The 15,394-nt window shown below is 31.7% G+C and overlaps 4 protein-coding genes across 7 annotated transcripts; 3 read left to right on the plus strand and 1 right to left on the minus strand.

The window, feature by feature from the left end:
* Positions 1–2,207: 2,207 nt before the first annotated feature.
* LOC145122638 (glutathione S-transferase T1-like) lies at positions 2,208–3,794 on the plus strand. 2 transcript variants are annotated; one of them, XM_079058200.1, is made up of 6 exons: positions 2,208–2,330; positions 2,605–2,678; positions 2,781–2,841; positions 2,930–2,983; positions 3,063–3,342; positions 3,448–3,794. In XM_079058200.1, the coding sequence occupies exons 1-6, from the start codon at positions 2,266–2,268 to the stop codon at positions 3,631–3,633; spliced, it is 720 nt and encodes a 239-aa protein (XP_078914326.1). In that variant the 5' UTR covers positions 2,208–2,265; the 3' UTR covers positions 3,634–3,794. The 2 variants fall into 2 exon arrangements, with proteins under 2 accessions (XP_078914326.1, XP_078914327.1); XM_079058201.1 differs by having other exon boundaries at positions 2,221–2,678; positions 2,765–2,841.
* Positions 3,795–4,909: 1,115 nt separating this feature from the next.
* Positions 4,910–6,848, plus strand: LOC145121148 (glutathione S-transferase T1-like). The gene is made up of 7 exons (XM_079056931.1): positions 4,910–5,103; positions 5,610–5,683; positions 5,774–5,834; positions 5,916–5,969; positions 6,034–6,113; positions 6,219–6,421; positions 6,506–6,848. The coding sequence occupies exons 1-7, from the start codon at positions 5,039–5,041 to the stop codon at positions 6,701–6,703; spliced, it is 735 nt and encodes a 244-aa protein (XP_078913057.1). The 5' UTR covers positions 4,910–5,038; the 3' UTR covers positions 6,704–6,848.
* A 4,122-nt stretch (positions 6,849–10,970) lies between these two features.
* Positions 10,971–12,764, plus strand: LOC145120291 (glutathione S-transferase T1-like). Of its 3 annotated transcripts, none has more exons than XM_079056111.1 (7): positions 10,971–11,102; positions 11,542–11,615; positions 11,716–11,776; positions 11,869–11,922; positions 12,036–12,115; positions 12,201–12,406; positions 12,489–12,764. In XM_079056111.1, exons 1-7 carry the CDS (start codon positions 11,038–11,040, stop codon positions 12,678–12,680), a joined length of 732 nt encoding a protein of 243 aa, XP_078912237.1. In that variant the 5' UTR covers positions 10,971–11,037; the 3' UTR covers positions 12,681–12,764. The 3 variants fall into 3 exon arrangements, with proteins under 3 accessions (XP_078912237.1, XP_078912238.1, XP_078912239.1); XM_079056112.1 differs by having other exon boundaries at positions 11,722–11,776; XM_079056113.1 differs by having other exon boundaries at positions 10,988–11,102; positions 11,551–11,615.
* A 748-nt stretch (positions 12,765–13,512) lies between these two features.
* LOC145120722 (two-pore potassium channel 1-like) lies at positions 13,513–15,246 on the minus strand. Its single transcript, XM_079056524.1, has 3 exons — positions 15,058–15,246; positions 13,922–14,827; positions 13,513–13,848 (listed from the first exon to the last, which is right to left on the minus strand). Exons 2-3 carry the CDS (start codon positions 14,818–14,820, stop codon positions 13,701–13,703), a joined length of 1,047 nt encoding a protein of 348 aa, XP_078912650.1. The 5' UTR covers positions 14,821–14,827; positions 15,058–15,246; the 3' UTR covers positions 13,513–13,700.
* Positions 15,247–15,394: the final 148 nt, after the last annotated feature.

The following is a 15,394-nucleotide window of genomic DNA, read 5'->3' on the forward strand; positions in this document are numbered from 1 at the left end:
TCTAGTGGTGTTTTGGGTTATTTGAATATTTGTGATATTTCTGATTGTAGTGGTTGTAGATTGGCAAAATTCTCTGCTTTAGCTTTCACTAAAAGTATGTCTTGTTCTATTTCTCTTTTTGATATTATTCATTCTGATGTGTGGGGTCCTGCACCGGTATCCACAAAGGGTGGTTCGATATATTATGTATATAGATGATTATACTCGCTATACCTGGGTTTATCTTATGAAACACAAATATAATTTCCTTGGCATTTACAACAATTTTAGAGCTCTTATTAAAATTCAACATTCGCTTGTGATAAAGTGTTTCAGGTGTGACTTGGGGGGGGGGGGGTGAATATACCTCTAATGATTTTACTCAATTACTTGTTTCTGATGATATCATACATCATTCATCGTTTACTGACACTCCTCAGCAAAACGGTGTGGCAGAACGAAAACATCGTCATATTGATGACACAGCCGCTCATTGCTCTTGTTTGCGTAGGTCCCTAGTACCTTTTGGGGAGAAGCACTCTTAACTGTTGTTTATATGATTAATCGTATCCCTACTGCACTGAATTCAGGAGTGTCTCCTTTTGAGAAGCTATGTGGTCACCTACTAGACCATTCTGCTCTACGGGTTTTTGGATGTACTAGTTTTGTTCTTCGTCCTCGTGTTGAGAGGAACATATTGGGGCCGAAATATGCTATTTGTGTATTTTTGGGGTATGGTGTTGGACAAAAAAGATATTGTTGCTATTATCCTATGAGTCGGAAATTATATGTTTCCCGACATGACACCTTTTTGGAACATATTCCCTTCAACTCGAATCCTGCTACAACCCATAATGTAACGAAGTCAGATCTTCTGCAAATTGATACTTTTGATGTGGATATAGAGGCTCGAGATTCATCTATGCCGCCTGATCTTTCGGTTCATGACACAACCACTTCTTCATAGAGTTCCTCAACTCTTGTTCCTGAGTCTGCCCCTTCGATTGTTGAGATTGAAGACCCACCTCCACTACCCCTCAGAAGGTCTACTTGTCCTCCAAGCTTCCAGATTTTGCTTACTCTACACACTCCGGTTCATTTGCTTCATTTATAGTCAACATCCATCATCTGTCTGAACCTGCATCGCATAGAGAGGTTGTTATGGCTGAGGAACTCACTACTCTGATACCATGATAATAGAACAACATTCATATTGAAAAAGAGAAAAGTGCTAGTTCTTCGTTAGAAAGTGTTAAAGCTACAAAACATGAACAATAGAATAAATACCAAAACCCTAAGGCTAATGGGCCAAAGGACTAGATAAAAAGGAGCCCATATGGGCTAACAATGAGTTTATGAGTTTATCTTGTTAGCTAATTCTTAATTAAAAAGTCAAAAAAAAATTGTTTAGCTTTTGAGTGAGAAGGAATGTCATCGAATATTAAGCCCTTTCATGAAAGTTCTTCGGTGGATTGAAGATACAAAGAAAACGACCACACCTCATTTAGATGAAGTTCATGGGATTCTCTTTAAATCCCAAAAAAAGGATACAGGAGCGGATGACATCAGAATCTAGGAAGGATGAATTGAAGTCCAAGTTGTAATATCAAGATCATTTAATCTTTTCTATTTTAAAGAATAAATTCGTTTGACTTGTGTATAATATAACTTGTAATGTTGATATATGAATATGATATGTCTTAACTTGCAATAAACGTTATAAGGTAATGCAATATCATTGTTACATTTTAATACACATGGAGTTCTTCAATTATGCCTCTTGAATTCAAACATTCAAATGTTATGTAGAAGTTCTTATTCCAACACCCTAAAAGTCCTCTCCAAGTGTTACCAACATAGACAACAATTTTTTTTAAACAAACATTATTTTATATAAAATATGTTTTGGCGTTATGCACAACGGATCAAGGTTATTAACAAAACAAAATACATTATATTACATTCTAATTTTCACGAAAATGAGATGAGTTCTTTCACATTTTGATACGAAATGTCGTTATGGAAGAGTTTAGTTGTCAAAATAATCAATGCATGTTCGAATAAACTTCTGCAATAATTGTTGGGTTGCTTAGTGGTTTTATTATTAATTAACTAGTTTATTTTTATTGATTAATGTTTATCTTTTGTGAACACCACGTTTTAGATTTAAAAAAAAAAAAAAAAGAACATTTTGAGTAGCAAAAGAGTCAAAATATATGTACTTAAAAGTCGAAGGCTTTAATTTACTAGATCCAAATCAAAGCTCGATCTAGACACAGAGAAAACATGGTGCTGAAAGTATATGCTGATCGCCTCTCCCAACCATCTCGTTCTGTCCTCCTCTTCTGCAAGTAAATTACACCCTTCATTTGATTTTCAATTGCATTTTCTTTCATCATCCGATTTTAGTTTTCTGACTGAATTAGTAATACCAAAGGTTTTGTTCTTCGTTTTCGGAATACACCAATTGAAGCTATTAGTTAATTGCTCAAGTTAATTCATCGTTTATATTCGGTGTCTTTTTTCGTTAGTTCCAGTTAGGTTTTCTTTATCACTGCGCAAGTGATATTCTAACTGATGCTTGTCAAAAATCGTGGCTTGTTTTTATTTGGATGTTATTTGAAGGATAATTGGGATCGACTTTGAGGAAATCCAAGTAGAGGTCTTGAAAAATCAGCGATTCTCCCCTGAATATAAGGGTTTGTTTGTTACCATACCATCTGCATTGATTTGTGCTAATAAGTTCATATGAAAACTACAAAACATTCATACAAACTTTACATAGGTCATGATTTATGCAGCAATAAATCCCATGTCTCAAGTTCCAGCAATAGTTCATGGACACTTTAAGCTGTTTGAGAGGTTCTTCACTTCTGTTTCTTAAGTTTATGTTATACTTATACATAATAAACTCTCCATTTTCATTACGTGAATTTGTTGTGGTTTATAGTCATGCGATTCTTATCTACTTATCTTGTTCGTTTCCTGGAGTTGCTAATCATTGGTAAGTCTGGTTTTCTTCTCCTTCAATATCTCTGCATACAAATCCCAAACTTGAATAAACTCCATTGATTGATGTATAGGTATCCTAGCGATGTATCCAAAAGAGCTAAGATCCACTCTGTTTTAGACTGGCATCATTCCAATTTACATCGTGGTTCAGTTGGACTTATTTTGAACACGATCATGGCACCAAAAGGGTTCCCTTCAAGCCCTCAAGCAGCCAAAGAAGCTGAGAAGATACTCATGAAATCTTTGTATAAATTAGAAACTTTTTGGCTAAAAGATGGAAGCTTTTTGGTTGGAAGCTCTCAACCATCGATTGCAGATATCAGTTTAGTATGTGATATCATGCAACTTGAGGTAAGGTGATCATATATATAAAATCAATCAATCAATCTATACATGTTATGTGACATTTTTTTTTTTGGGTAAATCTTGATCAAAGTACAAAATTTTGATTGTCAGCTTTTGAGTGATAAGGATTTTGATCGGATATTAAGCCCTTACAAGAAAGTTCTTCGGTGGATCCAAGATACAAAGAAAGCAACGGGGCCTCATTTTCATGAAGTTCATGGGCTTCTCTTTAAAGCCCAGAAAAGAATTCGAGGGCAGATGGCAACACAGACTTTTTCTGCATTGAGTAAAATTTGATACATATGGGGAATCAACGTCGCTATAGGAGTATAGGACTCGAATGTGTGATTATTTGAGTAATATGTGAAATTTTGGCAAAACATTAAGGAAAGTGGCTATTTTGGTCATTTTCTATTATAATAAGAGTCCTGTTGTAAAGGGAAATATGATCACTAAAATGTCATGAAGAACCCACAAAAATAATCAAAACATGTAAGTCCAAAAATCTAAAATGAATTTAATGATAACACTTGGTAATTAATAACTTGTCCATTTGTAGAAACTGTATTGTAAAAGTTTAACAAAAAAATTCTCGATACCGGATTTTATGAAATCCACTTTGCTAGACTTAGTTTGATTTTTTTTTTCTATGTATTTAGAAATTTGTTAGTATAGCTTGTCACTAGAATTTTATAAGCTCTTGTGTGTCATTGTGTTTTGAAGTTCGAAAACACATCTATGATCAAAGTTCTTTTGATCAAATTTTGGCAAAAACTTGTGTTCGTATGTACATTAAGGTGGTGTTTATTTTTATTTTTTGGCAAAAAAAAATCTTTTTGACTATGTCTGTGGAAGGAAACACATTTTAGAAAAAAAAAAAAAAAAACTATTTGTTTTTTAGTAGTCAAGACATAAAAAAGACTTTTTGACCTCTTTCCATGAAGACAAAAAAAAAAAAAAAACCTTACGAATTTGGAAGAGGTTTGCAACGTTTTAACCATATTGTGGTATTTCTTTTTCCATAATCACCGCCGCCACCGCCACCTTGGTTACCATCCCACCTCCATCACCACCACCCCCACCTCCGACATCACCACCACAACTACATCCGCCACCACCAACACTGACACCACCATTACCGCCATTACTAACAACATCGATCTTTATAATGAAGACTTTAAAAACAAATGATTTTTTGTTTATGAATACTAAAGACATGGAAAAATACTTTTGGTCTACGTATTATTCCCCAGACATTGAAAAAATTCCAAAGTCATTTTACCTCTTCCAAAATAAACACCACCTAAATGGCTAACATCTTTCGTACTACTTTCGTATGTTACCTGCTGCATACATGAGGCATGGGACTCAAGTATGAGTAGTTGACATTGTTTGTTTGTTAACTATTGGTAGGGATGTAAAAGAAACCGAAACCAAAATAGTCCATTTGAACCAAATGAGATTTGAGTTGTTCGGTTTAGGGTTAACCGAATAAAGATAATCTTATTGGTTTGGGTTTTGTTATTTTTCCAGGTTAAGCGAATAACCTATATAAGGCCTATTATAGATTTTATTTTTATTCTTATCTAATAATCTTGTGTTGACAGTGTTGTGGTTTTTCCTTGGTAAAACCAAATCAAAGCTTCAATTTGCTCTGAAGATTTGACCCGTGCTTCATTTCCTGGGGGAGGGAGAGAGAAGCATGGCGCTGAAAGTATATGGTGATCGAATGTCCGAACCAACTCGTGCAGTTCTAATCTTCTGCAAGTAACTTTTTTCCTTTACCCTTTTCGCTAATTTCATAAATTAACTTGTATTTACAAATACCCTTTCTTTCATCTTTCATCTTCCATCTATAATCTTCCGATCGACACCATTTTATTTTGTTCTTGTTCTGTGAATGAGTATACGTATTGAAGCAATTAGGTTATTGTGGTAACCTTTTCATGATTGGTGAAACATGTTGGGTTTGGTTTAAATCTCTAGAACTATTGCTAAAATTTACACTCTAGTTTCTTTCTTTAGTTTGGCTGTCATTTCAACTAGAAAAAAAAAAAAAAAAAAAAAAAAAAAACTCTTTTGTATCAATTTCTGCAAATCGAATTAGATTTTCTCAATGAATCTGTGTAGATACTATGTTGTATCTGCCTTTGCTTCGTTAGTTTCAGTAATTTGACTAGTTTCTTTTAATTCTACTTGTTTATGGTTAACTCGATTCTTTATCCAATTAAATTCTGTGTATACCTTATGCCCTCTTTGGATGTTATTTGAAGAAAAAACGGGATAGATTTTGAGGAAATTCTTGTAGATGTCTTGAAAGGTGACCAATTTTCCCCAAAATATAAAGGTTTGTTTTATACCTTCTTCATTCGTTCATTAACTGAAGCACGAGATAGATAGTAAGTGCAAAGGGTTTCACCACTCTTGTTTTATGCAGCAATAAATCCCATGAACCAAATTCCTGCAATAGTTGATGGACAATTGAAGTTGTTTGAAAGGTTCTTTTTACATCTTTTACATGATATTCAAATCCTCAGTATCTATCTATCGATTCATTTGTTTTATGTTGTGATTTGCAGTCATGCGATTCTTATCTACTTATGTTGTGCGTTTCCAGGAGTAGCTAGTCACTGGTAGGTCGTTTATTTATTTATTTAATTTTAATTGCATAAATTTATTAGTTTATTACATGCATAGGTATCCTGGTGATCCAGCCAAAAGAGCTAAGATCCACTCCATTTTAGATTGGCATCATTCTTATCTTCGACGTGGTGCAGGTGATAAGTAATTAAATTAATTAGTAGTTGTTTTTAAAATTATATTGTAGATATCGGGAATGCTTTTTCTTTTTTTTATATATACATTTTTTTATATACTTTCAGCTGGACTTGTATTCAACAGTATCCTAGCACCACTAAATGGCATGCGTTCATATCCTCAGATAATCATTCAAGCTGAGGAGATTCTGTTGAGATCTTTGTCTAAATTAGAAAATGTTTGGTTAAAAGATGGAAGCTTTTTGGGTGGAAGCTCTCAACCTTCAATTGCAGATCTCAGTTTAGCATGTGAAGTCATGCAACTTGAGGTAATCATAGCAACATGTTAAAAAAAATGTTTCACTTATGTTGTGTTAATTGTAACTTCTTCTTTTTTTGTTGTATGTGTTTAGCTTTTGAGCGAGAAGGATTACCATAGGATCTTAAGCCCTTACAAAAAAGTCAAGAAATGGATTGAAGACACAAGGAGTGCAACTGCACCTTATTTTGATGAAGTTCATGAGCTTCTCTTTGAATCCCAAAAAGGGATTCGAGAGAAAATGGTGATACATTATGGGAAAAATAATGCAAGATCAAAGTCAAAGATGTGAGATGACACATAAGGGTATATGAATCATAATCACTTAATTTTATCTTCTTAATAAACCTTGTTGTTTGTTGAATAGATAACGTAATGTAACATGTAAATGATTTACTTCTTTCGTTTCATCATCAGAAACATTATGCTTTGGTGAATCGTTCTTCTTCTTAAGATTTTACATGTTATCATTATCATTACAACTTTGCATCGCTTTGATGAATACTCAAAAAACTGTTTCACATACACTTTAAATGGGATATTGTAAAAGTTTGTTAGAATAATGGCATTAACCCTTAAGAAACATCTCACATACACTTTAAATGGGATATTCAAATTTCAGATGGTTGATTTGTATATCCGCATGTGTATCCGAAATTTGAATATGTGAATTTTCAATATGGATTCGTATATCAAAATTTTATTGATATAATTTTATAAACATCAAGTATAAAAATAAAAGAAAAACAATGACAATACTAAAACAAATTAACAAACAATAACTAACACCTTGTTCTTGAGTTTTTTTAGGAGAGAAAGGGGATGAAATGAGAGGATGGAGAGGGAGAAGTGTGTTCTTAATTTTTTTTTCAAGGAGAGAAAGGAAAGGAAATGTGAGGAGAGGATTGAAGCAAGAAAGTTTGGTCTCTTTCTGCTCATATTTGGGCGGATTGGGAAGGAAATGAAGAAAAGACCATCCTTACCCTTCTTTATTCATTTGGTGCTCACTCAAGCTATATCCTAATAGAGGGTGAAACTATTATTTGACACCCACCCCTTTCCTTTCCCTTGCAACTGGAGAACGCAGAGACTACTTTCTTTTTCTCCTTCCATATCCTTTACTTCCTTTTCCTTCCCCTCTTAAAAAATTTAACTCAAGAACACAGCGTTATGGTCAGTTTGGTAGAAAACAAATGATTCAATGTTGAACCACTAAAATGTCTGAATGAATAGAGGCCTAGAGCAACTGATGTTTGGTAAAGTTGTTAGACGGATATGATGAATGAAAAAAGATTACCATTTTAACCTTCTAACAAAAAACAACTTTGGAATTATAATTTGTTGAGTTGCCATGTACGAAGACAAATGAATGGTTCAGAGGCGCGTAGGCGATGAGTGATTAAGTGGTGCTTTTAACGGTTCATAGGTAATTTTAACCTAGCCAAACGCCTTAATGGTAACCGCACCATCTAATCGACCCACGTGAACCTGCCCCATAGGCTCACTCAATATTTTGGGTGTGTCAGGGTTTGAACATCAGAATTTCACTCCTCAACTGCTAAGCACCCATCGCAGGCATGGGAGTATTGAGGGGGGTAGACTCTTCAAGAGTCTGATACAAACTGATTTACATTATTGCAATCGTATGATTGCAAAACACGACAGACATATATTTTACATTATTGACTCACTTACACTATTACTATTCTTACATTATTGACGACATATAATTATTACACGACAAACAACTATTTATAATTATTATTCCGTAGGCAGTTTAATAGGACCCAATTATTATTATTATTATATAATATAATATAATATTATATATATATATATATATATATATATATATATATATATATATATATATATATATATATATCATACATACTTATAAAGCTAGCATTTTTCCTTAAACCTCATGCATTTGAAACCCCCATAAAAATTTGCAAACACCTCATGCATTTGAAACCTTCTATTTTAATGAATACCACTCAAAAGTCTCTTAATAATGATTAACAATTCAAAGGTTTTATAACTTATATAATATATTTAATAAACAATTAATAGATATTCTACTATAAAAAGGTAAATCTTTTTTAGTAGACACACAAATACAAATCACATACAAAATTCACAAAGAAAACAAGTTTAAAGTTTTTTGTGTTGGTTTGAGGCCTTTGAACAATTTTTCGAGCCATGTTATTATGTTGAAGTTTTTAATTTGTAAGTTTGTTATATACTAATTCTTTTTTGTATTTTCTTGATTTAAGTATCCTTTTAAGAATATCATTGTATGTTGTGGTTGAAATTTTAATGTAAATTAGATTAGATTCATGTTATCGATCATATGTTATGGAAGGTGATATATAATATTTAATTAACTATTGTATACATGTTTGTATGTTCATGTTGCTTCAAAACAATAATTAATTAAAAATCATGGATATGTCATATTATCCATATTATCCATGTAAGCCTTTTTTAAAATGCAAATTGTCTATCTTATCACTTTATATTTCATATCATCATACATACTTATAAAGCTAGCATTTTTCCTTGAACCTCATGCATTTGAAACCCCCATAAAATTTTGCAAACACCTCATGCATTTGAAACCTCCTATTTTAATGAATACCACTCAAAAGTCTCTTAATAATGATTAAAAATTCAAAGCTTTTATAACTTATATAATATATTTAATAAACAATTAATGGATACTCTACTATAAAAAAGTCAATCTTTTTGAGTAGACACACAAATACAAATCACATACAAATTTCACAAAGAAAACAAGTTTAAAGTTTTTTGTGTTGGTTTGAGGGCTTTGAACAATTTTTCGAGCCATGTTATTATGTTGAAGTTTTTAATTTGTAAGTTTGTTATATACTAATTCTTTTTTGTATCTTCTTGATTTAAGTATTCTTTTAAGAATATCATTGTATGTTGTGGTTGAAATTTTAATGTAAATTAGATTAGATTCATGTTATCGATCATATGTTATGGAAGATGATATATAATATTTAATTAACTATTGTATACATGTTTGTATGTTCATGTTGCTTCAAAACAATAATTAATTAAAAATCATGGATATGTCATATTATCCATGTAAGTCTTTTTTAAAATGCAAATTGTCTATCTTATCACTTTATATTTTAGTATATGTTTAACATTTTAATTATAACAATAAGTGTTTTTTAAAAGTTTCTTTCACTTATTAATAATAACAAGTGGTTTTAAAATTAATAAGCAATAATTACAAATAATAAAATCAAATTACATGGATATGCCATATTATCCATGCAAGTCTCTTTTGAAATGTAAATTGTCTATCTTATCACTTTATTATTTAGTGTATGTTTCACATTTTAATAATAATATTAAGTGTTTCTTAAAAGTCTTCTTTAACTTATTATTAATAATAAGTGGTTTAAAACTAATGAATAACAATTTTAAATAATAATAACATCAAATTATAAATTACATTTAGCTATAAATAAATTGTATTTTAAATGAACATCATTATTGAAATTAGAAAATGATCGCATAAGTAAAAATATAATTAATCAATAATAATAATTGTTAAAAATAATACTAAATAGATAATTATATTTAATTATATTAATGAGGAATGTGGGTTGATGTCAATGAATATTATTGTTCAAAATAATAGAGATTATATATATATATATATATATATATATATATATATATATATATATATATATATATATATATATATATATATATATATATATATATATATTTATATATATATATATAATGAAGAATGTGGGTTGATGTCAATGAATATTATTGTTCAAAATAATAGAGATTATATATATATATATATATATATATATATATATATATATATATATATATATTAGTGTAAAAATATTATCTCAAAGTTAATGTCAATAAGATAACCATTTTAAACATATATTTTTTAATATTTTAACAATATATTTTTAATCTTCGCTGCGCAACGCGCGGGAATTCGTCTAGTATAACTTATAATAGGGACAAAGGCTTTTTTTCTAGTTCGTCGTGTGCATTTAAAAATATTTAAATCCTCAGGACCGGCTTTGATTGTAGGGTTACTGAATCCATTAAGAGGTTGCCTTCGAAACCGTTAATAGACTTACCAAAGAGTCCCTAAATCACAAACCATAAAAAATTCTGCCAGTATTGAATCACATAAACCTATGCGTGTTAATTAATTAACAACAACCATGTTCCCTAGTTTTAATTGCTATCCACAATAGTAATCAGTAGTACAGCAACAAATCTGCAAGTTTTATTTTTCATTTCTTGTCGACTAAAATATTTACTCACAAACTGAGGCAAATCTTACTAATAATAATATTTTTTTCATTAATAAGTAATAAAAGTCTCTGTATCTATTTCTTGAAGAATGAGTCCCACGTTCGAAAGCTGACTCATTGGTGTCGTGCCACATAAGATATCAAAGATCTTCCAATACTGTTGAACATTTTAATTACAACTGGATCCATGCATATTAATTATTAAATCGGCTTCAACTTCTATAAATCAAGCTCCAAACATTTGATTTGATCTGTGCATGCGCCATTGATTCTGAGAAAGAGTGAAACTAACATGGTGCTGAAAGTATATGGTCATCGAATTTCTGAACCATCTCGTGCAGTTATCATCTTCTGCAAGTAAGTAATTTATTTTCTTTCCTCTTAATTTCTGCTAATTACTATTTACATGAAATGCCCTTTCTGTCATCTTCCTCGATAGTAAACACCAACCATTTCGTTCTTAATTGATTTGTGATCACTGACTACAAGTATTGAAGCAATTAATAGATTGAGGCAACCATGCATTTTAAGATGAGTCAAACATGTTGGGTTATATTTCTGAAATTGCCGCTATAGTTTCTTTCATTAGTTTGACTGACATTTATAGTAGAAAAAAAAACCCCTTTTTTGTGTATCAATTTGCGCAATTTCAGTTACCTTTTTAATTCGACTTTTTGAAAATTATTAGTCGTACGTATAAGACTTTGCTTCGTTAGTTTTAGTCATTTCTTATAACTTTACTTGTGTATCTGCAAATATCATTTATATAATAATCATTTCTGGCCTTTATTTGAAGGATAAACAGGATAGATTTTGAGGAAATTCAAGTAGAGGTCTTGAAAGGCCAGCAATTCTCCAAAGAATATGGAGGTTTGTTTGACACCTTTTGCACTCATTAACATAATTAAGGAGTTTGTATCAAAATAAGTGATTATTTAAAAACCTGACAAAACTATCTTGTTTTATGTAGCAATAGCTCCCATGCGCCAAATTCCAGCAATAGTTGATGGACATTTGAAGTTGATTGAAAGGTTCTTTTTGCATCTCATGATCATATATATACAACTCCTCAATATCTATCTACCTATCTATCGATTCGTTAGTTTTATGTTGTGATTTGTAGTCATGCGATTCTTATCTACTTATGTTGTTCATTTCCTGGAGTGGCTAGCCACTGGTGAGTATGTTTTCTTCTTAAAACATGAATAATATATATATATATATATATATATATATATATATATATATATATATATATATATATATATATATAATGCATGAATATAATAGGTATCCTGGTGATACACAAAAGAGAGCTAAGATCCATTCCATTTTAGATTGGCATCATTCCCATTTACGTCGTGGTGCAGGTGATAGTACTATTTTTATAATTAATAATTGTAGGGAATTAAGAAGATAAGATTTTTAATCATATATAATTTGCATGGTTGCCAGCTGGACTTGTATACACCACCATCCTGGCACCACTAAATGACCTCCGTTCATTCCTTCAGATAGTCATTCAAGCTGAAGAGATACTCCTGAGATCTTTGTCTGAATTAGAAAATGTTTGGTTAAAATTAGATGGAAGCTTTTTGGGTGGAAGCTCTCAACCATCAATTGCGGATCTCAGTTTATCATGTGAAGTCATGCAACTTGAGGTATATAATCTTATATAAATTAATGTTACAAAAAGCTTTATATATGTTATGTTTACTGTAACTAAATAGTTTTTGTGTTTAGCTTTTGGGTGAGAAGGATTACCATCGTATATTAAGCCCTTACAAGAAAGTGAAAAAGTGGATTGAAGACGTTAGGAGTGCGACTACACCTTATTTTGATGAAATTCATGAGTATCTCTTTGAATACCAAAAAGGAATTCGAGAGCAAATGGCAACACAATCAGGGAAAAATAAAGGGAGGGCGAAGATGTGACATCACTCAACCTTTATTCATTTAATAAAAAATTTCAAGATTATGTAACCATCATTAAAATTTAATTAGCTAGATTAATTATTATTATTAAGCACAAACACACACATCTTAGATGCTTTAGCTACATGGTAGATAAATGAATGATTAAAAAAAAACTATGACTAGAAAGGTTCTATTTATAGCCTTTTAAAGAGGATTTTAAATCTCTTAAAAATCCTAAAATAAATAATCACATAGAATTAATAAACTTGGAAATCAAGTAATCAACTCCCGAAAAAGATTCCAATAATGGAATTCGGATTATACTCCAACAACTAAAAAGATACAATTTTAATCGATTTATATCTTGCTATATAAAGTGTTTCGGACTTCTATACTCTTTTAATTTTTCCACAAAATTTTGAAGAACAATATCTCATTCACACCACCCCTTTTTGAGTATTGTATATCAAAATGAAGCTATCATGTAGCAGCACATAAAACCATAAATCATCTACCAATAAGATCTAGTACTACAATATCAAAGTGTTGGGGTAGATTGTCTTTCAATGTTCTTTTGCCTCATATGAATTTGACTGATATACCCATTATGATTAATTGATAATCTATTGGTACATTCGATTGAGAATGATTAAATCTATTTCTAAGACAATGTTTGGATTTTCAAACCGTTTATAAATAGTCTAACAAATGTGCAATGTGTCCAACATGTAACATATGAATTGATCTATTGGGATAATAAAAGGCAAAACAGATGACTTTAACTAACCATAAAATTCAAACTGCTTTGTGTAAAACATCAAACATTTAAGATTTACATAGAATCAAAACATGTCCAAACAACCTTGTATATTCCTTTTTACAAATTTCCAAAGAAGAAGCAAGATCTTACTTGCTTTTTACAACATTTATAGAAGAAGATACACAAACAAACATGTTTACAACTTTTGGCTCCAAAAATACATGAAATTGAAACAAGGTGAGTAGGAGTTTCATGATTCCTTTTAAACTTATTCATCTTTATGATTGGGCAATATAAATATCAGAAGCGGACAAAGTCCCAGAGTCATCCACATCAAGACTCTTGAACTCTTCCAAAATAAGCAAAACGTCTTCTTGAGTAATTTTTCCCATTTCTTTCAACTTAAAAATCGCAAATTCAGCAGCCCTACAATTTTTCCAAAATAAACTCAATAAACAATTATAAAAAAAAAGAATCATTAGATGAAATTAGAACATACCCTACAACCCCATCATCATCAAGATCAGCTGCTTCAAGATCAGCAGCTGTTGTTCTTCTTGTAAGAACCCATTTCACCAATGACCTCTGTCTAGTTTCAGTATACAACTCAGCAAAAGCAAACAACAATTGAGCTAAACATATGGTACTCATCAAGATCCAAAATATAGCAAAAACACGTCCATATGTTGTTGAAAAGCTCTTATCTCCATACCCTAAAGTTGTAATGGTGGAACAAACACAGTAAAGCGCATCAACAAACTCCATTTTCTCAACTGTGGTTAAAAAGATTGTCCCGGAAGCTATGAGGACGATAAGTAAGATGGACAAGATTAGACATCTGTATCTCACTCTGTTAGTTTCCATTTCTTTTAGGGTTTCCAATGCTCCAGCTTTTTTACGCAAATGAAATGCTTTCACTAGCAAGATTTCTTGATTTTCAACCAAACTGTCAGCGGCTTTACTGAGAATGATTCCGACGAGTGCCATTCCGGTGAATACAAAAGCACAGGCGAGTAGTTTTGTGGTGGCACTGTTTGGAAGAAGGTCGCCGTATCCGACGGTGGTCATTGTTACGATGCAGAAGTAGATCGAATCAAGAATGCCGTTTGTTTTATCTCCGGAAATCTGGTTTCTCATGAGGTAAAAGCAGAGCGTGCTTATGCTCAGGTATATGAATAAGTAGATGGCTACCCTCGTGAGATGTGGATTGATTTGATCAAAGATGGATTTTGGGTTTTCTAAAAGGCGTTCGATTTTGGATCCTTGTGGAAGTTCGACCATGGGGGCGCTTCTGCAGCGTTTTAACTTTCTGCTTTTGGTTGAAGCAAAACAATCGGGCTGAGGTTTAGGTTCGTGTTCGAGTGTTAGAAATGGCTCGTTTTCACCATCGGACACCATTGTAGTGCTTCAAAGAAGTAAGAAAAGGATTATCAAGACAAAGGTGTTGAGAATCAGTTAATTTTCCACCGGAAGACCAAAATTCAGAAGATGATACTACTTCAAGCATAAATCGAAAGTGGAGAGTAAAAAATCAAAGACGTTGAATTTACAGTGACATGAAATTCAGATCTATTCCAGTCCAGATGTAAGCCATGGAATTGGAATTCCGAAAAATCAAGGAATAGTGTAACTAACCTGTTAAATGGATGAGGATTCAACGACTGTGAACTGAATTTCGCTGACAGATTCCTGTAGAGATCGGAGTTGGTCAATTGCAGCAATGTTGGAACCAGGTATCGATGTTTGTCAATGGTGGATTTGGAGCAATACCGTGTTTCAAATCAGCATTTGTCAAACTTTATGGCAAATTGTGTGTGAGTGTGTGCGTGGTGGGGGTGTGTATTAATTATTATTAAAAATGATAACGCAATCACAACAATAAAATGATAACATGACAAATAAACATTAACGTTTATATCAACAAGGTAAAAATAAAAACTTAAAACAAGTAGATCATTTATATAGGTAGATT

The sequence above is a fragment of the Lactuca virosa genome, chromosome 6, assembly GCF_052849685.1.
Source record: "Lactuca virosa cultivar CGN04683 chromosome 6, Lactuca_virosa_CGN04683_v6, whole genome shotgun sequence".
NCBI lineage: Eukaryota > Viridiplantae > Streptophyta > Magnoliopsida > Asterales > Asteraceae > Lactuca > Lactuca virosa.

Bases quoted from the DNA above. Each gene is read 5' to 3' on its own strand.
- LOC145122638 (XM_079058200.1), top strand. From the start codon at position 2,266: ATGGTGCTGAAAGTATATGCTGATCGCCTCTCCCAACCATCTCGTTCT. The intron at 2,331-2,604 runs GTAAATTACACC...TGTTATTTGAAG, and splicing joins TCTGTCCTCCTCTTCTGCAA to GATAATTGGGATCGACTTTG. The intron at 2,679-2,780 runs GTTTGTTTGTTA...TGATTTATGCAG, and splicing joins ATTCTCCCCTGAATATAAGG to CAATAAATCCCATGTCTCAA.
- LOC145121148 (XM_079056931.1), top strand. From the start codon at position 5,039: ATGGCGCTGAAAGTATATGGTGATCGAATGTCCGAACCAACTCGTGCA. The intron at 5,835-5,915 runs GTTCTTTTTACA...TGTGATTTGCAG, and splicing joins CAATTGAAGTTGTTTGAAAG to TCATGCGATTCTTATCTACT. The intron at 6,114-6,218 runs GTGATAAGTAAT...ATATACTTTCAG, and splicing joins TTATCTTCGACGTGGTGCAG to CTGGACTTGTATTCAACAGT.
- LOC145120291 (XM_079056111.1), top strand. From the start codon at position 11,038: ATGGTGCTGAAAGTATATGGTCATCGAATTTCTGAACCATCTCGTGCA. The intron at 11,923-12,035 runs GTGAGTATGTTT...TGAATATAATAG, and splicing joins CCTGGAGTGGCTAGCCACTG to GTATCCTGGTGATACACAAA. The intron at 12,407-12,488 runs GTATATAATCTT...TTTTGTGTTTAG, and splicing joins GTGAAGTCATGCAACTTGAG to CTTTTGGGTGAGAAGGATTA.
- LOC145120722 (XM_079056524.1), bottom strand. From the start codon at position 14,820: ATGGTGTCCGATGGTGAAAACGAGCCATTTCTAACACTCGAACACGAA. The intron at 13,849-13,921 runs GTATGTTCTAAT...GAAAAATTGTAG, and splicing joins GATGATGATGGGGTTGTAGG to GGCTGCTGAATTTGCGATTT.